The 23,257-nt window shown below is 38.1% G+C and overlaps 1 protein-coding gene across 2 annotated transcripts in view; it reads right to left on the bottom strand.

Moving 5' to 3' along the window:
* The window catches only part of GK5 (glycerol kinase 5), a 46,465-nt gene that overhangs the window by 17,592 nt on the left and 5,616 nt on the right, over positions 1-23,257 (bottom strand). For both annotated transcript variants that reach the window (XM_070753350.1, XM_070753349.1), the window contains exons 2-10: positions 21,693-21,786; positions 19,823-19,898; positions 9,763-9,856; positions 8,992-9,123; positions 7,380-7,455; positions 5,012-5,073; positions 4,852-4,925; positions 4,098-4,158; positions 1,274-1,400 (exon numbers count right to left, since the gene is read on the bottom strand). In XM_070753350.1, the coding sequence (XP_070609451.1) occupies positions 1,274-1,400; positions 4,098-4,158; positions 4,852-4,925; positions 5,012-5,073; positions 7,380-7,455; positions 8,992-9,123; positions 9,763-9,856; positions 19,823-19,898; positions 21,693-21,786 (796 nt within the window). The remainder of the gene's footprint in view (positions 1-1,273; positions 1,401-4,097; positions 4,159-4,851; positions 4,926-5,011; positions 5,074-7,379; positions 7,456-8,991; positions 9,124-9,762; positions 9,857-19,822; positions 19,899-21,692; positions 21,787-23,257) is intronic.

Consider the following 23,257-nt stretch of genomic DNA (forward strand, 5'->3'; position numbering starts at 1 on the left):
TGCCCACACCCATAATGCAATGCCCTCCCCCTGCACATGTGCACAATCCCCATGCATGTGCACTACTCCTCGTGCTGCTCCCCCACGCACACACAAAGGCCTCGCTGAAGCCTCTGGACTTCTTGTAGGCCCGTTTTTTGCTCTCCCCAATGTTCAGGAAAGCCTCCTGAAACATGGGGAGAGCGAAAAATGGCCAACCAGGCCAACCAGAAGTTTATTTCCCAACTTCTGGTTGGCCCGTTTTTCGCCGTCCCAGGCTTCAGGAGGCTTCCCTGAACCTTGAGAGAGTGAAAACAGCTATAAAGGAGGCAGAAAATCAACTGGCTAGCAAGCTGGACCTAATATAGGGCAACACCGTGCATGCCCTCAGATAGGGTGCCATAGGTTTGCCATCACTGCTATAAGGGATAAAAGAATAACTAAGGAGTCCCTCCCTTCTCCTTTTTGAGATACGTTGTAACTTTAAACAATTGCTAAGTATCTGGTCAAGAATTTTTAGGTTATATTAATATATTAATATTAATATGGAAATTAGTGGTTTATTATATAACATAGCCAATCAGCTACAATCAAATTTAAATCCTTTTCATAGTTATATATTCTTCCATTGTTTGAATGAATGAGGGGACACATTTACATAACTGTAACTGTTTCTAAATTTAATTTAAATGTTTCTAACATTTAAATGTAAATGTTTCTAAATTTACATAAATATGTTTCTAAACATAGAAATCTTTTCAGAGACTTATTCAAATCATATTTTTAATAAAATTTTGATAATCTTTATACTCCAGCTTGAATTGGATCTTCTATATCCAGTCTTTCCCATAAGGAAATCTTTCTTACTTTGCTGTTGCTTTTTATCTTATGACCAAGTGAAAGTTATAAGTACACTTAACCTGTATCAGTTGGAACAAAAAAGTACTTCTAGGAATTATATTTTGAGATTTATTTTTACCAGCATAAACATTGAAAAAAAACCCCTGATAAAATATGTAGTTGGGAATGGAGCTTTTCAGAAATGATTTCTCTTTTTAAAACTTAATTATCTATGTCCTATGACTAAAATAGATTTTTAATTGTTAATTGATAAATAATTAATGTACAATTATATCAATCATTTTAATTATAATAAAATAAAATTTTATAAAATTAAAATACATTTAACATTAAATTTAAATTAACAATTTATAAAGCATTGTAGTTATACAATAATTATTTTTAATTTATTGTAAATACAATTGTTCCTGAAACTAGAAACATACAAACATACCTTTTCTAGATACATGAATGTTGTTTCCAGTATTAATATCCCAAAAGGTACCAGTCCCCATGGTGACTTTTATGTCACCTGTATCAAAACAGCACTGTCCGAACATAGCTGCCTGCTGATCTGCTGCCTACAAATAAAAATCAGACAGTGAGGTATCTAGAATTAAACATTTAAACATTGAAAAGTGCATCTTAACTTTACCATGTCAAAAAGCTAATGTGTCAAGCTTAAAAAAATGAAAAAGAATAGAATAGAAAGAAGATGTAATTTTCCATTTCATTAGTCAGATCAATAATATTAATAGGTGTTCTGTCTGCCTATCTATGCTTGTTTCAAAAAGTTTTATTTAAGATACCATCAGAATTTGGTATCACTGTTGTGGGGAATATAAATTCTTAAAGAAATAGGAGTGTGATTGCAAAATAGAAACATAAAAAGAAACAAAGAAGGAATGTGTGCTAATCAAATAGACACACAGAGAAAGGTGGCCTTGGATGTTTAGCTAACAAAAAGCTTTATCAAAAACTTTCTATGGCAATCTAATGTTTCTTTTTCTAACATAGTAACAATAGAAGAGCAGGAAATAACTGAGAATTGTGAATATGTATGCTATTACTTATGAATAGGTGAAATATACATCCTTTGTCTGTCTCAATATTCTTTGGAGAAGGTGAGCGTTGGGTTCCTCCTGGTTCGGCCGAACCGTTAGTGACCTGCTGGTGACGACAAGATAACGTCACCGAAACGGGTTGGTTGGGGCCAATTCATGGACACTGCCATCTTTTTTTCAGATTTTTTCCCCCACATTTTTTGGGAGGGAGGATTTTTGGCTTGTTTTTGCTTCTGCGCATGCACAAAAGCCGAGTTTTTGGCACTGTGCATGCATGAGGAGGTAGCAGCGAGATAAGTTAGAACCCACCCATGTCCCACCCGGAAAGCCTGCACCTCTTGCTGTCTCCGTTCGTGCACGCTTGCTGCTTTTTGCATTTAAACATAGCACAGAGAAAATCTCCCCTTGTTGTGCCTGAAAAAGAGGCAAGTAAATGGAACAAAAAGCTGCTTTTCTCCGTGCTAAATTGGGGAGACTTGCCCCAGCTGGTATTATTTTTGTATCTTTCCAGAGACAGAAAGAACATGGCCGAATTTCTTTACAGTTATTCTATGGGTGTGAGGGTTGGGAAGTGGGGGACATGGAGGGAGGAAGATAGATAGATAGAGAAGAACGAGAGACAGAATGACAGAGACAGAGAATGACAGAGGGAGAGGGAAAGAATGAGAGACACACACAGAGATATCTTGCTTTTGAGCACTGAAGGAGGGGGCTCTCTTATGCAGCTGTTCCAGTTCGGTGACTAGCAGGTGACCAAATCCTCTCTACCCAGACACTATTACTGCATAGTTTTCCATTTCCCCGATGGGCAAAGGTGGGATAAAGCCAAGCACAGGACCCAGTTTGATGCAGAATTTGGGGAAGGGAAGGAAAATAAGCTGCGGGAGGATGACCTTGAAGGAAGGGAGTTCCTGCGCTAAAACATTTTAGTCCAAGGAACAACCCTGGGCATGCAGGAAGGAGGGTGATTAAGCCTTGGTCTGTCCATTTGTGAGCTGAGCCTCCTTTATAGCCAGCTCTTCCAATTCAAGAGGGAATTTTTGCCCGAGATCTGAATTAAATAAGTTTCTGGGAGGAAATGTAAATCAGTCATGTGACCACAGGGTGCTACAAATGGTCATAAATGTAGGCTGGTTGACAAATGCCCAAAATGCAGCCGCATGACTGCAGTGTGTCAATATATGTTCCTCAGATGTCAGAACCTTGAAACTGGGTCCTAAGTAGTTTTTGTGGGTTCATAAGTTGAGCACTACCTGTATATATACCATGAGCCGGGGTGGCGCAGCAGGTAGAGTGCAGGCCACTGAAGCTGACTGTAGATCTGAAGGTCAGCGGTTCAAATCTCATCACCGGCTCAAGGTTGACTCAGCCTTCCATCCTTCCGAGGTGGGTAAAATGATGACCCGGATTGTGGGGGCAATATGCTGGCTCTGTTAAAAAGTGCTATTGCTAACATGTTGTAAGCCACCCTGAGTTTAAAGAGAAGGGCGGCATAAAAATAGAATAAATAAATAATAAATAAATAAATATTATGAGGTAATATCAGGATTAATTTCTGGCTAGTTTCCAGTCAGAGAGCATAAAACAGATATGCCAAATGTATTGAATATAATTATTATCAAATACAGGTTCTGAATTATAGCCCTAGATAAATCCTGCCCAAATAATGGATATGAATCATATTTAGGCTTCCAAGTCCAGATTAATAATATGAGTATTTTATTAGTTTTGAAAGAATTCTAGTTAAATGTGACTCTTAAACTTGGCTCTCAAAGGATCCAAGAGGTAAAAATATTTAGAACACACAATGTTGTGCGATTTAAAGTTCTTTAGGAACTTAAAGAGTTCTTAAACCCTTAAGAAGGTAATTCACCAAAACAGATTTCAAAACTGGAATGCTTAGTTTTGAAGGATTAAATAGCATGTTGTTCACAGTAAAAGGAGATTTACAAATGTAAATGCAGCTATTGTACAAATCCATTTGTGCATATTGATTCTTCCTCTCCCATCCGGATCAACTTACCTTGAAATTTGAGAACTGAATTAATTTAATACAAAAGGTTTTAAATGTTAATTTGAATCTTCAATAATAAATTAAGCACAGGCTTAGATTTTATTTTGAATCTCTACTCTAAAAAATTAAGGATTAGTATGTTTTACTAAATACCAATTGAATATATACAAGTGAAAGAGAAAAAAAACTTCTACACTTACCAAAGCTGCTATAGCAATAGGCACTCCAAATATTTCTGTATCAACAGATCCAAAAATGTGACTTAAAATAAAGATAAATAAGGTTAGTGCTTTCAATTTATTCAATAAATTTGCAATAAATGAACTAACTGAATCGAGAAAAAAGTCATTTCTATTTTAAACACAACTATGATATAATTTCATATTTATATTTCAACTATTTCATGACCCTTGGGTTATCATTTCAGAGATATTTCTTTATCTAAACAGAAAAATAGAAAGACCCCGGGTGGCCAAAAAAACCAGTGGGGGTAGGAATGATATTCAATTTCTTTCTGGCTTCCCCACTGAGTTTCCTTGTGGAAAGATGGCAGTAAGCATCAGAAATCTCCCTTCCCTCCCTTTCCAGCAGGTAGATAACTTGGCTGCTGCAAAGGGAAGAGAGGGAGGATAGTGCAAGTGCAGAGGGATTGCTGGTACAATAGACCTGTGGGAAGCTGTCAGGGAGCTTTGAAATCATAACTGGGCTGATCATAGCAATGCTGTGGTGACCTTGAAGCAGGCCAAAGTTCCCCAAATTTCAGGAGTCCAAAGTTCCAGCTTTCTGTAAGTTGGCCTATTTGAGAAACCTTGGTTGAAAAAGGTTTTGCCCTTTGACATACCATTTTGCCCAGCTAAAAGTTAAACATGAGAGTTTTAACAGTATATGGATAATTATTTTGACAATTATGTCTTCATTTGGAAGAAATAAAAACATATGTTAATTAAAACTCACCTAGTGTCCTCTATTGGAGGGAAAAGCGATATTGGAATGGAAAGTAACTTGCTAAAAAGATCACTCCACTGCAGCTGAAATCACAGGCATATTAAAAAAAGAATTAAAAACAATGCAAAGACAAATCATAACAATATGGCACAGAGGGACCTAGCCATACCTTAAAAGGGTCAAAAAACGCAGTGGTACTGGCATTTGAATAATCTGTAGCATACACTGCACCTAGAATATATAATCAGATATTGGAAAAATAAAACAAAAAGCAATTATAGTACAACATGGAAATTACAATTTGGTGATTGATCTCCTGAACAATATATCAGTCATATAATTCTTAATTATAAAATCATGATTGCATCCTTCCAAGAGATTATTTTAATTATCTTGTAATATAAAACTGAGCTGTTGATTTAAACGAATGTTGCTCTACTAACACTATTATCACTAATCCCTTTATTGGTGCACTTGATCCTCAATGGTTCTCAACCTTTTTAATGCCGTGACCCCTTAATACAGTTCCTCATGTTGTGGTGACCCCCAACCATAAATCTAGCGGCAATTCTCCCAACAGAGCTTTAAGCCGATTGGCAGGAAGGTCAGAGGGACAACCCCACTGTAAACACCTGATTGGTTGGATTGTAAAAATATGATCCAGGGCACCAGAATAGAAGCTTTAGTTCCAAACACCATGGGAAATTTGTCTTTTCCCATGGTCTTAGGTGACCCCCGTGAAACGGTTGTTTGACCCTCAAAGGAGCCCTGACCCCCAGGTCACTGCTCTATACAGTGCACAAGTATAAAAGTAACCAATCTCACATGCACTACAGAGACTGTAAAATTGTGCATGTTAAAGACTTTCCCTGCCTCCAAATGTAAAGACTTACAGGGCAAAAAGTTTCTATAAGTAGCTATTACGCTCTCTTTGCATATGTCCTTGTCAGAGGAGGACTGAGAATCAGATAACACAAATTCTATGAGACATCTATTGTCTAAAAGATACAGTCTGAGTTTAGAATTAGAAATGTCAACTCTGATTCTTAACCATAAAAATACTTCCCAGTCCTTAATAACAACAGCAATAGCTTTTAGACTTATATACCATTTCATATTGTTTTTACAGCCATCTCTAAGCGGTTTACAGAATCGGCATATTGCTCCCAACAACCTGGGTCCTCATTTTACCAACCTGGGAAGGATGGAAGGCTGAGCCAACCTTGAGCTGGTGGTGAGATCTGAAGCGCTGAACTACAGCTAGCAGTTAGCTGAATTAGCCTGCAGGGCTGTACTCTAACCACTGCGCCACTCCAGTTCTAAGTCTATGAGAATGGCAGTACAGTGGTACTTCATGATACGAACCCCTCGTCTTACGAACAACCCGAGCTACGAACCCGGGGTTCAGAAAATTTTTGCCTCTTCTTACGAACTTTTTTCTTCTTACGAACCCGCCACCGCCGCCGCCGAGAAGCCCCACCGCCCGGCTGTCGCTTTTTGAAACAGCCGGAGGGCTTCCCAGCGTCCTCCTGAACCCGAACGCCAAACCCAAAAGTTCGGGTTTGGCGTTCGGGTTCAGGAGGACGCTGGGAAGCCCCCCGGCTGTTTTAAAAGGTGACAGCCGGGCGGCGGGGCTTCCCAACGGCCTCCCGAACCTGAACTTTTGCCGAACTTCCGGGTTTGGCGGTCGGGAGGCCGCCGGGAAGCCCGGCCGCCCGGCTGTCATCTTTTAAAACAGCCGGGAGGCTTCTCGGCGGCCTCCCGAATGCCGAACCCAGAAGTTCGGGTTTAGCGTTTGGGTTCAGGAGGACGCTGGGAAGCACCCCCGGCTGTTTCAAAAGGTGACAGCCGGGCGGCGGCGTTTTTTTTGCATTGTTTTTTTTTTTCGTTGCACGGATTAATAGATTTTACATTGTTTCCTATGGGAAACAATGTTTCGTCTTACGAACGTTTCGTCTTACGAACCTCCCCCTGGAACCAATTAGGTTCGTAAGACGAGGTATTACTGTACTTCATGTGATGCAAAGTATAAAATGGTAAAAAAGGGTAAGATTTTAAAGCTGAGCTTTAAGAGAAACATGAATATTTTCTAAATGTATTAATATTAGGACAAAGACATGAACTAGAAAACGTGGAGTTCCAGTAGAATTCTCTGTTGCCTTGAAATAAACCTTCAGGAAATAATGTATTTTGCAATTCCTTTTATATTATGCACCTTATTTCAGCTTGTTCATCTAGATTCCTGAACTTTGCTCTGCCTCTTGGCTATGCTTTATGCCTGCACCTTTGAAACTTTGGTATTATCTATTTTTGATCCTGGATTAGATTTGGACAAAACTTGTTACTGCACTTTCACTGCAAACGTCTTTTGAATTTTCGACCTTGGTTAGACAATGTTTTTTTTATTTTGCAGACAATACGTCTATTCTATTTCACAAGTGCTACTATGTGCAGGGTGTCAGATTAAGATTCACTTGCAGAATTTTAGGCGTGAGATCTGGGTATATTTCCACCCCCCATTTAATCACCGTACTCACCTTTAGTGAGTTTGTAAAGTAACCATGTGTCAACTGTTCCAAAACAGCAATTGTCATCTTTAGCAGCTTGTTCTACCTGTAAATGAACACACAGGTCACTTTTTTTTTTTTGCAAGGAGGCAAATGTAATCCATTCACCTCCGTGCACTTACAATAGCTCTAGACAGCCAGTCTGCCACTCAGTCAAGTCTAAGGGGTTGATAGTACTATACAAAACGTTAAACAATCCAGAAGGTTGACTTAATTAGGAAAGTTAATTATGTTAGCCTTCTAAGTGCTTATGGTATTTAAAGGAAACCATTTTTCTTTATGCCATAAGGTGGAAAGTGTTTTAGAAGATGAATCAGATAGTTTTATGAAATGTATGATCTTGGTTGATTCCCAAAGCTAATTTAGCTAATCCCCAAAGCTAATATTTTAAAGATCATAATCATAACAACAGAGTTGGAAGGGACCTTGGAGGTCTTCTAGTCTAACCCCCTCCTTAGGCAGGAAACCCTACACCAGTAATTTTCAACCTTTTTTGAGCCGCGGCACATTTTTTACATTTACAAAACCATGGGGCACATTGAGCGGGGGGGGGGGGGGGGGTAAAAAAAGTTTGGACAAAAAAATTCTCTCTTTCTTCCTCCCTTTCGCTTAATTTCTTTCTCCCTCCCTCTTTCTCCCTTTCTTTTTTCTCTCTCCATCCCTTTCTTTCTCTTCCTTCCTTCCTCTTTTTTGCTCTCTTTCTCCCTCCCTACCGCCCTCTGTCTTTCTCTCCCACCTTCCCTCCCTTTTTCTCTTTCTCTCTCTTGCTCTCTCTCTTGTTCTCTCTCTCTCTTTCTTTCTTTTTCTTTCTTGCTTTTTCTCTTTCTGTTTCTCGTTTTCTTTCTCTCTCTCTTGCTTTCTTTCTCTCTCTTGCTTTCTTTCTCTCTCTCTCTTGCTTTTTCTCTCTCTTTTTCTCTCTCTCTGAGCTTCGCGGCACACCTGACCATGTCTCACAGCACACTAGTGTGCCGCGGCACACTGGTTGAAAAACACTGCCCTACACTATTTCAGACAGATGGTTATCCAATATCTTCTTAAAAACTTCCAGTGTTGGAGCATTCACAACTTCTGGAGGCAAGCTGATCCACTAATTGTGAACATGTCTCTGTAGTTTTCCTGTCACTATTTTCAGAAGCGGTTCGCCCTTGCGTCCTTCTTAGGGCTGAGAGAGAGTGAGTGACTGGATCAAGGTCACCCACCTGACTTTGTGCTTGACAGGACTAGAACTGCCAGTTTTAAGTCTGATGTTTTAACCGTTGCATCAAACTGGCTCTCAATAATAACTACCTAGAGCTCAGAAAATAAATTAGTATGAATCATCCGTTTGGAGCATTTTGGACCATGGATCTTCTCCAATTGCTTGCTAACCATATATATTGGCTTCTAAATCCCAATATTCTAGTCAGTCTAGATCTAGGATCATATGTCAAGAACAGTACACTGGAAAAGACTATAATAATTAACAAGTTTATCTTCAATTGGAAATTTGATAAAAACAAATAAATGAACATACAGATACTATTGCCAGTAACCTCTGAGCCAACAGGAAATCCCACACAAAGAATTTTAACATGAGGCTTACCTCAGATAAATGCTGTAATATCCAAACCAGTCTTAAAGAGACATGCTGTGTGGTAAAACTAAAAGAACGAGCTAGCAGAAGTCTATTAATCCGAGTGAAAAAGTGCAGAAAAGAAGAAATACCATGGACTGCCTGTTTGAAAAGAAGATTTATAGGATGAACATTTGAGCTGCTTCATTGGTTTTGCTTATCAGATGGTTGCCAAAGGTAATCACATGACCCAGGGAACTGCAACAGTCATCAATACATGCCAGTTGCCAAGTGTCTGAATTTTGATCACATGACCATGAGGATGCTGCTAAAAAAAGTCCTACGTCCCTTTTAAAAAGTCCCGTTGTAACTTCAAATAGCTGCTCCGAGTCATACAAATCTATTTATTTATTTATTTATTTATTTATTTATTTATTTATTTATTTATTATGTGAATGGTTGTTAAGTCAAAGACTACCGGTATCAACATTTCATTCCATTCCATTCCAAAGGTTATTTTACCAAATCTGCGTAATTCTAAATATAATAATAAAAACCAAGCTATATAATATGCTGGAAGATTCATGGTTAATTCCCTCTCCTAATCTTGTAGTTTACAAACTTCAGCTTTGGAAGAGAGGACTAATTTGCTATTTAGAAAATGAGAATTGAAATAAAATTCAAACATCCTCACCTATGACATTGTTTCTTTCATAAAAATATAGTAGTTTGAGAAGTTACAATCAAATACAAGCATTCTCTATGGTAAGGGCACACTTTTAACACAAAGAAGCATCTTACCTTCATTAAAAAAGATCTGTTCCAGGATTTAACAAGATTAGCAGCTCTCACATCTTGCCAACTTATGAAATTATGAAAAGGTTTCCCTGTCTTTCTGGAAAAACAAAAAGGAATAATTGACTTTCCAATTGCTTCATTAATACTATCTTATAGTTCAACAACAGAGTTTGATATCAGCTCTAAACAGATCTTTAAAAATGTAGTCACACTGAACCAAATAAATGTCCAAGTAGGTAGGATCACAAAGATCATCCAGTACCATGATGGCGAACCTATGGCACTGTGCCATAAGTAGCGTGTGGAGCCATATTGGCATGCAAGCTCAGGTCTGGCACTGGCCAGCTGATTTGGACAGATTCTCTGTCCAAAATGTGAACTTTTCTGTCTTCAAGAGTGGCCTTTGTCTTTTAAATGCATATGGACTGCTGAATCTTGTCTTTCCTCAGTGTAATTCTTCTATGCCCACTTTTTATATAATGCCCTGTATTTTCCCTCTCTAAATACAGAACTTTACATTTCTCCTTGTTGAAGGATATCTTGCTCTGCTTAGCCCCATTTGCAAACTGAGCAATTTAGATTGCAATATTATTAGATCCTTGCTATTGTCCAGATTTCCTAATGGTGTTTCAAGTGCAACAGGATAAGCAACTCATCCATTTTGAATTGCTGACTAATATTGGGTCGACACAGATACCATTACTTGTCTCTCCCTTACTATGGAACTATTAATGCTGACAGGAGGGTGGTTAGCTAGTTAATTATCGACCCATTTTATTGCAGCATTATCCACCCATATCAGTATAGATTTTTTATCTTGTTAAAGAAAAGAAATAAAATTTGTATCACCTATTTTTGATAAAATTATGCTGAGTTTTAGAAAGATAGCATAATCTTCATTTTGGTTACAAATGGCATGCTTTATTATCAACATATTACAGGTATTACTCTCAATTATTAACTTTACTTTTCATTTCTTAATACTTTTTTAATTAATTAATAATTCTTTTATTAATAATATAAATAATATTTGCTCTTCCCCTAGTCTCTAACACCTCCCGGCCAACAATTCCTTAAAGATAACTGAGATAAGTTCAAATAATTTTTCAGCTAGATCCTTCCATATTTTAAGTATATTTCCTTAGCACGTGGAGATCTGAAGAAGTTCCAATTAGTTGAAGTGCTGGATTTCAGGGAAATGCAGGGCTTTAGTGACTATGCTCTACACCAGTGTTTCCCAACCGGTGTGCCGCGGCACACTTGTGTGCCGCGAGACATGGTCAGGTGTGCCACGAAGAAAGCAGCTCAGCTTCTGGTCTCGAAATTTTTTGCAAAGAGCAAAAAGTTGTGAGAACGGAAGCTGAGCTTCCTTCTTTGCGCCTTCCAAGTTTTCCGGCAACTGCAGCGCCCCGCCCAGCTGGAGCTTCCCTGGCGGCGGCAACAGGTGAGCTTTGGGGACTGGTGGGAGGGTAGCGGCAGCGGAAGGGCGGCGCGCAGCGGGAGGGTGATGGTGGCGGCAGCGGCAGCGGGTAGTAGCCGTGAGGCAGCGGCAGAGTGGTCAGCTGTGAGGCGGAGCTCCGGAACAGAGGCACCGACAGCGGCAGCTGGACATCCTAGAATTGCGTGGCTGGCACTTGCCTGCTGTCTGGGCCGGGACGGAGGCTCCAGCCCCATGTCCATGCCCAGCGCAACGCCAGCATGTACGGCGTCTAGCAACACGTCTAGCCGCCGCCGTCAGTGCCTCTGTTCCGGAACTCCGCCTCACAGCTGACGACCTTGCAGTCGCCCCGCACTGTCCAATGCTGCTGCTGAGAGAAAGAGAGAAGGAGAGAGGGGGAAGAGAAAGAGATAGCAAGAGAGGGAGAGAGGGAGAGGGGGAGAGGGGGCGGAGAGAAAGAGAGAAAGAAAGAGGGGAGAGAGAAAGAGATAGCAAGAGAGGGAGAGAGAGAGGGAGAGAAAGAGAGAGAGATAGCAAGAGAGGGAGAGATAGCAAGAGAGGGAGAGAAAGAGATAGCAAGAGAGAGAGAGAGAGAGAGGGAGGGGGGAGAGAAAGAGAGGGAGAGAGAGAAAGAGAGAGGGAGAGAGGGGGAAGAGAAAGAGAGAGAAAGAGATAGCAAGAGAGGGAGAGAGAGAAAGAGAGAGGGAGAGGGGGGAGAGAAAGAGAGAAGGAGAGAGGGGGAAGAGAAAGAGATAGCAAGAGAGGGAGAGAAAGAGAGAGGGAGAGGGGGCGGAGAGAAAGAGAGAAAGAAAGAGAGGGGAGAGAGAAAGAGATAGCAAGAGAGGGAGAGAGAGAGGGAGAGAAAGAGAGAGAGATAGCAAGAGAGGGAGAGATAGCAAGAGAGGGAGAGAAAGAGATAGCAAGAGAGAGAGAGGGAGGGGGGAGAGAAAGAGAGGGAGAGAGAGAAAGAGAGAGGGAGAGAGGGGGGAGAGAAAGATAGCAAGAGAGGGAGAGAGAGAAAGAGAGGGAGAAAGAGGGGGAATGAGGGTGAGGGAAAGACATAGAGGGAGGGAAGGAGGGAGAGAGAAGGAGGGCAAAAAAGAGAGGAAGGAAGGGAGAAACAAAGAGATGGAGAGGGGGGAAAGAAAGAGGAAGGGAGAGAGAGAAAGAGGGAGAGAGAGAGAGAAATAGAGCGAAAGGGAGGAAGAGAGAGATTTTTTTTGTCCAAACTTTTTTTTAGCGCCCCCCCCCCCGGCTCAATGTTCCCCAGGATTTTCTAAATGTGAATAATGTGCCGCCGCTCAAAAAAGGTTGGGAAACACTGCTCTACACAACATTTTTTATGATGTGAAAGCCTAACTAGTAGATTCAAAGTAGCTGGTTGGAGCATTCTTTTGTTTGTTCTTAATCTCTGCTACTCAAATCATTTCCTTTGGAGAGAGAGAGCCAAAACCTGGAGTTCTAACCCTTTATCTTAACCATGTTAAGATCTCTATTTGAAGTAAACCTTAGCTTTATACCTTCTTTGATTTCCTATTGCTACTGACATATATGAAGAAATCCTTCTTATTGCATTTTGCATCACCAAAGAATAGCTTTACCTTTCCACCTTTGCCTTCTTGACCTTTGTTCTGCTGGGCTCTATGGTATGAGTCTCCCGAAAATTCAAGGGTACAAATTTCAGACACACACACACACTTGAAAGTTCAAAAACAATGTTCTTTATCACAAAAATTCAAAAGAAACAAAGCACCCTTTTTGTATTGTAAAGAGCACTCGTCCCAAAACAACCTGGTAGTCTGTACAATCCCCTTAATCAGTCCTTAAGTACTTAGCTGGCAGCTGTGAAGAAACGTCACAGCCCTCCTTCTTCCACGAAGTGAAACACACACACTTTGCTCTGCTTTGGTTTCAAAGTCGTGAAAAATCAACAAACAGCAAGGCACAGTCCTGAAGAACAAGGATCAGGTAATCTTCCACAACGGCCCAAGCCAGCACGCTGCTATTTATATCAGCAGCTCTAATTACTGGAGCCCCACCCAAACACAGGTGGCCTCTCTTATCTCCTGTAATATTTCCTCAATTGGTCTCTGCTATACATAAGTCTGTGCCTGCGTGGGTCTAAAACGTCCTCATCGGAATCAACCGAAGATAATGGAGATTGGCTTCCTGGGCTGTGTGCCAAGCCCCCCTCTTCCAATTCACCCCCACCTTCTTCTTCGTCCGAGGAAACTGCACTACCTGACTCTGTCGGCAATAAAACAGGCCTATGACATGTTGATGTTTCCCCTGCATCCACCTCCACATTCCTTGGGGCAGGAGCTGGGCCAGAGCCAACCACAACAACCTTATACCTAATTTCTGAGCTAAACATGGGAAGATCTCTTTGAATGTTAATCCTTTCTTCCACTTCAAATAAGCACTCTTCTTTAATCTCAAACTCCTTTTTGAGCTGCCCATTCAGCCACATGGTCTCCTTTGACATTATTTGCGAGTAAACCATTCTTTTGTCTTCAAGAAAACTCAACTAATAAGAACTAGTAACAAAATCTTTGTCTTTAAGGTTTTGTTCCTATGCATTTTCTTTACTATTTCCCTCTAGAATCCATACTTAGTATTTGATGTAGATCAACTCTAGGAAATCATGGTCAGTTCAGCTTCAACATTTCAGTTTTTAATATATTCAAATCAATGACCTCCTGTTAATAAGGAAGAAATCTAAAGATGAAATTGCCTTGTGTCTATCTAATCATTTGAAAGATAATTATCACCAACACAAAACAAAATTAATCTGATATCTTGTGCCTGACAGAATTAACTTTCCCACAGAAGCAACGTGAGAAAATTATTTTACTGAAAGAGTAGTAGATGCTTGGAACAAACTTTCAGCAGACGTGGTTGGTAAATCCCCAGTAACTGAATTTAAACATGCCTGGATAAACATATATCCATCTTAAGATAAAATACAGGAAATAACATAAGGGCAAACTAGATGGACTATGAGGTATTTTTCTGCCGTCAATCTCCTATGTTTCTACATGTGTCTAAGTAGTTATTTATTTATTTTGTCCAATACACAATAATACAAAATGAAGGTTATAGAGGATATAGTAGAGAGATATAGGAGAGACTATAGGACAGGGGACGGAAGGCACTCTAGTGCGCTTATGCACGCCCCTTAAAATTATCCACCAATCAAGCCTCATTTGTTTGGGGCTTGTTATCTGTTTCAATAAATCATCTATCTCTCTTCTATGGCGTATATCAGATTTCTCATCAAGTCTCTCCCTTTATTCTAGCCTAGGTACTTTTATCTTGTCCTATTACCCTTTGTCTAGATTCCTTCATTACTGAAATGCAGCATTGTATTACTTCCTGTCTGGCATTTCCTGTTTCTCTGAAGCAAGATATACTCATTACTATACCCAATATTTAGCCCACACATTCCTTTAATCCTTACTTGCCCTTACATTTTGTTCCACAAAGAGACCCATTGGTTAAGAAAAAGTGTTATCTTTGGCAAGAGGCAAACACTGCAGTCTAGTAGAAGAACATTGTCCCAACTGTGAAAAATGAAGGTAGCAGAATCATGATTTAGATCTACTTTATTGACTTTTGATCAGGACAATTTGCCATCATTGATGGAGCTATGAAATCTGAAAGAAGTCAAGATATAAGACAACAATCCAAAACACACAAACCATACAACCAAAGAATAGTTAAAGCAGAAGAAATTTAATGTTCCAGAATGGCCAAATCAAAGTCCTGATCTTAATCTTATAAAAACATTGTGAAAGGACAGGAAACATATTTGTGCAAAGGAAGCCCACTCATACCCTGAACTGAAACTGTTATGTAAAGAATGAACTAAGTCTGCAGGAGAAGGGCGGTCTAGAAATCCAAACAAACAAACAAACAAACAAACTTATAAAATAAAATAAAGTTTCTCTAAGCCAACATGCAGGACCAATCAATACTTATTAGAAAGGTTTAGTTGCAGTTATTGGTGCCTGAGAGAAGCAATATTTTTGCCATATACAAATACAGATCTTTGATCATTTTCCTCAATGTATGAATGAACAATAGTGTTTTGGACCAGAGGTGTAATTCAAAATTTTTCCCATGCCGGTTCTATGGGCATGGCTTGGTGGCCATGGCAGGGGAAATATACTGCAAAATCTCCATTTCCACCCCACTCCAGGGGAAGGATATTGCAAAATCTCCATTCCCACCCCACTCTGGGGCCAGTCAGAGGTGGCATTTTCTGGTCCTCCAAACTACTCAAAATTCTCCAGAACCTGTCAGAACTTGCTGAATTTCACCCCTGTTTTGGACTTATTTAATTGGGATTTTTAAATCTAGGTTTTAGAAGTTATGTGGAGAATAGAACACATTTTAGATAATATCTATGTAGAAATATTACATTCAAAAGGATTTACTAACTTTTAAGGACCATTGTATTTTAAAAAACAAATTTCAAATCATATTTTTTCAATGTTATTGAAATAATAACTACAGAGAATCCTGTGTCAAAAACAAAGCTGCTCTTAAACTCTAGGAAAAGAAGACTTAAAACATAAACCAGATAATTTGTGATACAATGATTATTGGATTGTATATCTTCATATAACAAATTGGAGATGCCATGCTTGAAAGTAAAAAGAAATCCTGTGTGTAAAGAAAAGTGATATTGTACAGCCAACAATTTAAATACAAGTTTCTTCTTAACTCAAGGCATAGGTAAGGCTTTTGTTGCAGTTAGAGATTTCATGAGTAGGTCTTTATGATCATAGAGGTAAATTAGTTTGAAAATTAATGCAACTAGTCCTCAGTTAATGACCACTTGTTTAGCAACTGTTTGAACTTACAATGGTGATGAACAAGTGTGCTTACATCAGGTTGTCGAAGTTCTGGCTATCCCAACACTCTTTAGATTACATTATTGAAATCTGGGCAATTGTTTTATTTTTATTTATTTATTTTGTCCAATACACAATACATATTGAAGAGAATAGACATGTAGTATTATATATGAAGAAAAGGATAGATATAAAAATAAAAAGATATATGAAAGGAAGAAAAGATATATGATATATGAGATAAGGAGAGACAATTGGACAGGGGACGAAAGGCACACTAGTGCACTTATGTACGCCCCTTATTCTGTTTCGAGTGGAGGAAGAAAGGGCTCCTTCTTTGGACATTTTCAAGGTGTTAATGCCTGAGATGCGATATGGATTCCAAACAGATGAGCTGCATTCTAGAATGGGTCTGGTGAAAGTTTTATAAGCTCTGGTAAATAGTGTGAGATTTCCAGAGCAGAAGCTACTTAGGATTAAATTAACAACTCTTGAGGCCTTCTTAGCGATGTTGTTGCAGTGGGTTTTGGCACTTAGATCTTTAGTTATTAGTATACCAAGGTCCTTGACCGAGTGGGGATTATCTGTGATATTTTGTTTATTAAGCTTGTATTTGAAGTTCTGATTTTTTTTGCCGATGTGTAGGGCAGAGCATTTGCTGGTTGGGATTTGGAGTTGCCATGTGTTTGACCAGTCAGAAACTGAGTCTAGGTCTTTTTGTAGAGTAGTTGTGTTATCAGTGGTGTTGAAGAGTTTTACATCGTCTGCTAAAAGAACACAGTTGCTTGTGATGAGATGGCAAAGGTCCTTGATATAGAGAATGAAGAGCGTAGGTCCCAGTACGCTACCTGGGGGACACTGCTTTTAACAGGGATGGGGGTGACTAGCTTGCATTTATGATGGATACAGTGTCTCATGTGATTGCCATTTGTGATCTTACAAGACAACTTCACACATGCAAAGTCAATGGTGAAACCGCAGAGAAGCTTGCAAGTTGTCTCCGCCACCCAGCAATAGTCACTTCCAGCTCATTAGTTACCTGTGCACCTTTCTTCCACCTGTTGCTGATACCCTTGGCCCCTCCATGCTCACATGATGCCTCACCAGCCACCTGCACATCTTCCCCACCCAGTAGATCAGTCAAAATAGAGCTGAAAACCTATCCGAAAACATTAGTCTTAATGTCATTCTCCTTATCTACAGGAAATGAATCCATAAGAATTAAGCTTAGGCTGTTCATTACTTTTTGTTCTATTCTTTAACTAGGACAACTTAATACCTTAACTAAAGAATTCAAAACAATCAGCTCTATTTCTACATAGGAACATTTTAGTAGAATAACTGGTTTTGCAATGGTAAGATTTATTTAGTGGAAGAGATATAAAACCCCACCTGTTTTTATATTCTTTTCTCCCTATTCAAAATGTTGAAATGACCAATAACACCTTGTTGAATATTTTTGAAAGATTTTTTTATCCCACCCTACTTCTCAACTTACAGTTTATTGTTGCAATTCTTCCTAGGATATATAGTGTTTCACTAATTTATTCACATATGGATGAATTCGGACTAAATAGTTGAGATAATTATTGAACTAATTTTATTTATCAAATGTATAAAATCGTACACAGAACAAACTGGACTCATAAGTGAAGAATTCAAGAAAGAAATCTCAATATTCATATTATTCATTGAAATGTATTCCTGCAACATGTGTAACTACATATCCTCTTAATTATAACTTTATCATTTTTTAATTTCATCAGAAAGTATTTTATATAAAGACCTTAATTATGATAAACAGATTCATAATTATTTGACAGAATTCACATTAAGTTATGTTTCTGCTTTCTGCTCTCTAAGCTGTTAATATATTAATAGTTTAATGGAATAAAAGATAAGAATATTTTGGGCAGGCCAGACAAATCAATAACTACTCTAGTGATGCATTATTTTTGTAAGACTAATATTCAACACATTGTATTGAAAAAGAACAATTTGAAAGAAACTGAAAAAGCCAGGTTGCTGTTAATATTCAACAGTACTAAATTTTATCAATAGGCAATACAAAATAATGCAGAAAAGTGAAAAGAGGTTGAAATAGTAAAGCTTATCATCTAGGTTAAAAACTTTACAGGGATGGCGGCCATAACTATGAATTAAGAGGTTATTCATTAATAAGTCTCTAATTCAAGGCTGATGATATTGTGATACAAATCCAGTTTTGCATACAGACATCCACACTTTTTAATTAACAGGATTAGTTACGGACACCTCTAGCAGAAATTACGTTACATTTTATTTTATTATTTATTTATTATTTGGATTATTTGGATTTGTATGCCGCCCCTCTCCGAAGACTCGGGGCGGCTCACAACAAGTGAAAAACAATCCAATACAATCCAATTAATTAAAATATTATAAGTTTAAGAAAATCCCCAATACTAACATACACACATACAGGCATAACATATATATGTTTGATCACTGCTTGCCCCCAGCCCCAATACATATGTCTCCTAATTGAGAAAAAGATATCAAAAATCTTAATCAAAAATTATGGTACAGAGATATCACACGGACAGAGACTGTCCACAAAGATACTTTTTCAGGAGGCAACTGGACATTCTTGTTTTTGCTTTGAAGACATTTTGCTTCTCATCAACATATAGATACCTCCTGAAAAAGCACCTTTGGGACAACCATGACCTGGATGACTGAGAATCTCTACAGTCAGAGATTACATTTCTCCATTTGTAAAAACATGGCTGTGAAAATTGGAATATCATAAAGGCTGAAGGACAAATTGATGTCTTTGTATATGGATGCCAGTGAAAGCTTTTGAGAAAGGCAGTTGGCCTTACCTGAGATACCTTTTCTCTGCATGGTGGAGATAGTATCCAGGAATAGGACAGATGGAGTTAACACATTCCTGGATGCTATCTCCACTCATCAAGAAGAATACCAGGGACTGTCATCCACTGAACAAATAATTCAGTCATAGAATTGAATGATTGAATGTCCATTGGAAATACAATTATAAAAGGAACTTTAAAGTACTTGGGACATATGATGTAAGAGTCAGTTGAAAAGTCCCTTATGTTAAAATTAAGGAAACCAAAGAAAAGTAACATGGTAGCCAAATATTATCACTGATAATACAAACTTGCGCTTATAAGAACTCAATAAAACAGTTGATGCCTGGCAACCCTAGCAAAATGTTGTTCATTAGATCACAAAGAATAAGAAGCAATTAAATAATCAAACTATTTTGATAGTTGGGTATTTTCAAATTAGACAACTCCTTGGTTCCTTGCAACCTTGTTATTCCATGTTTTATATTCTACAGTAAATACAGAATTCAGCTACTATTGTTCATATTTTCTTATGCAAAAGTTGTGACCTAATTTTTAAAGTGACATTTTAAAACTACTAATTAAAGAATTAGCAAAGCTTTTCAGCTAAATAGGAATATATCCTACATTCATACATAACAATTTAACTAGCAGGAAATCATTTATTTATCGTGTCTATTTATTGAACTTTATTGAAAAACTCAATTTATAATTATATATATATATATATATATATATATATATATGGATTTAAAAGAAAAGCTAAATATATTGTATTATTTTCAATATAATGAACGTTAGTAAATAATGCCATAAAATATTGTTCTAACAAATGAACTTTTTTTTTATTTTGGAAAGCATCCATATCAACAAGCACAGAATGTGGTATCAGCTATAACCTTTATACATACTTGTTCCATGTAATGAAAGTTGCACGTTGTGTTGAAAGTCCAAGAGCAGAGATTTGATTCATTTTAAGTCCTGCAACTAAAAGATATATTTATTTATTTTAAAAGATTTGTATGTATGTCATAGAAATAAAATTACAAAACCCACAAAAAACCTTTGCCTCCATCAACCAATTGTCTTTAAGCTCCACCATTCTATCCCAGTGTCTAGGTAAGGAGCCAGGTTTTGATGCCCTTAAACATGAATAGCTGAATAATTATGGTGGTGTTGGTTGAGTTTAATAATTAATCTAAATTCATAAATGTTTCAGTAATTATAAGGTGTTTCATTAAAATAAACTTAATTAATAATCACAATTGTTAATTCAGTTTCTAAAAGGTGATATGAATGGAAAATAGGCTTTCCAAAGAAAAGTAGCTCCCATATATTGTGAACTCTTTTATGAAGGCCTTAGTCCAGTGGTTCTCAACCGTTCTAATGCCCTGACCCTAAAATAGTTCCTCATGTTGTGATGATCCCCAATAATAAGTCTAGTGCCAATTCTCCCAACAGAGCTTTAAACTGATTGGCAGGAAGGTCAGAAGGAAACCCCCTCTGTAAACACCTGATTGGTCGGATTTTAAAAATATGTTCCAAACTGCTAGTATAGTAGCTTTAGTTCTTAACACCATGGGAAATTTGACTTTTCCCATGGCCTTAGGCAACCCCTGTAAAATGGTCGTTTGACCCCCAAAGGAGTTCCGCCCCCCAGGTTGAGAACCACTGCCTTAATTGGTAGGTGTTTTGGCACTACAGAGCTTTCCCAAGGAGAAGGCAGAAATTTCTAACAGGTTAGGTGGTTACAGTTTTAATTTCATAAGATTCTGTCCATTACACTTCAACCTCTTACAATACTAGACAACACAGTAGCAACAGTAGAGACTTTCAAATTTCTATGTTCTACCATATCACAAGACCTAAAATAGACACCTAACATCAAAAATGTCATGAAAAAAGAATGTTCTTTTTGTGCCAACTCAGAAGCTCAAATTGCCCAAGGAGCTGCTGATACAGTTCTACTGAAGAATTATTGAGTCTGTCATCTGCATCTCTTATAACTGTCTGATTTGGTTCTACCACCTAAGACAGACACAGACTTCAGAGAATAATTAGAACTGCAGAAAAAAAACAATTGGTACCAACCTGCCTTCCATTGAGGACCTGTTCACTGCACGAGTCAAAAAGCTGGCTGTGAAAATATTTATAGACCCCTCATAATCTGGGCACAAACTGTTTCAACTCCTACCCTCAAACGACGCTACAGAGCACTGCACACCCAAACAACTAGACAGAAGAACAGATTTTCCCTGAACGCTATCACTTTGCTAATTAAATAATTCCCTCAACAGTGTCAAACTATTTACTAAGTCTGCCCTACTATTAATCTTCTCATTGTTCCCATTACCAATCTCCTCCCACTAATGATTGTAACTTTGTTGCTTGCCCTTACAATTTATATCGACTGGTTTCTAATATGATTTGATTGCTTATTTGTACCTGGATTATCATTGTGTTACACGTTATGATTCTTGATGAAGGTATCTTTTCTTTTATGTACACTAAGACTATATGCACCAAGACAAATTCCTTATGCGTCCAATCACGCTTGGCCAATAAAAAACTCCTATTCTATTCTATTTCATTTCATCTGTACATTAGATGAAAGCAAATAAAAGATGGAAATTGATTGGATTTTACTGTGTCATTTTTGAGCTTGAACCTAACTTTGAATGTGTTTCATCTTTGAGCTTGAACTTGAACCTCAACACAAAATAAATTAAATATGGCAGTATTAATTTTTGAAAGAGGGAATTAATATGGTTGCATGATTACCTTGAACTGCTTCTTTAATCACACCAATGAACTGGGTCCACAGACTTTCAGGGTCTAATTCAACCCAACCAGGCTGAGGATGAAGAACCTGTACCTATTAAGGGAAACACAAGTTTACCAAGATCACTTATGTTAATGACCTTGATGAAGGTTACAAAAAAGCACCATGCATTAAAAGAATTGAAATTGTTTAACTTATTTCTTACTTATGTATAACTCACATTTTCTTTTTTTAAAATAGGCAAAGATAACTACAGCACAGCCATTAAAAATCAATGTACAATATGTACATATACTCTGTTTGCAGACGCAGGAAATATGCATTAATTTGGCTGGATATGGCAAATACTGGAATTCTTGTGACTTCAGTCCTTCATGTTTAATTACTAACTGCAATTCAAATGCTGTATAATTATTTAATAAAATAATTAATCTGTATGATCCCATTACAAAGGGTGATTTTGGTGTATCAACATTATGACAGAAGTACTTATGGAATCCTCCCTGTATTTCCAGTCTTTAACATGCACATCTTTAGTTCTGCATCAGGGAATGAAGACATGGTAATTAAATTATTTATTAATTCATTCATCATGCCTCCTTAAAATCTGAATTTGATTCAAGCTTCAGTAAGTTTTGTTCACATAAAATATATTCAAAATGTTCATATTATTTATACTGTACATCTATTATCAACTCTAGGAACCAGTTTAACCATTGCGTTGGCAAAGACATCAAGAGACATTATTACTAATGTAACAACAGTATTTGTACCACAACTACAGAGGTGACCTTGGAGATAATACTACAAAAGCATACCTTTAGCCCAAGAAACAGAGGAAGTATATAAAAGAAGCTAAGACTGCTTCCACCCTAACTTGTCAGGATATAAGAGTGAGGGAAGGGAAAATACAACTATGCTTCAAGATTTTATTATAATTTAGATCAACTAAACATAACTCCACTTAAACTCCCTGAAGTCTATTTGTTGACCTTGCTTACTTCAAAAGGATGAAAATTTGCTGTTTTGTTTTGATACTAAAGGATATTGAGAATATAGGGCATGGCGGTCAAGTGCTTAAGACGCTTGTTGACCAGAAGCTTGGCAGTTAGAGCTCTTGTTATTTGCCCAAGCTCCTGACCACTAACAGTTTGAAAGCAAGCAAGTGCAAGTAGATAAATGGATGTCACTATGGTGGGAAGGTAAAGGTGTTCTGCACATGTTTGTGTGTATTTATGCTGGCTACATGGTTACAGAAATGTCCTCAGATAATACTGGCTCCCTCTGCTAAGAGATGAGCACCAATCCCTAGAGGTGGACATGACTGGACAGGGGAAACCTGTACCTTTACCTTATTAGGAATAAATGTACCCACGAGGACCTGATTATATGAATGTATCGAAATGCTGTAAAATTAAGAAGAAACTCTTTAATGCCACCCTATAGAATAGTGATAGCGAACCTATGGCACAGGTGCCACAGGTGGCACGCAGATCCATATCTGCTGGCAAGGGGGTTGTTGCCCTAGTTTAGTCCAGCATGCATGTGTGTGCCACCCAGCTGA

This window comes from Erythrolamprus reginae, chromosome 5 (genome assembly GCF_031021105.1).
Source record: "Erythrolamprus reginae isolate rEryReg1 chromosome 5, rEryReg1.hap1, whole genome shotgun sequence".
NCBI lineage: Eukaryota > Metazoa > Chordata > Lepidosauria > Squamata > Dipsadidae > Erythrolamprus > Erythrolamprus reginae.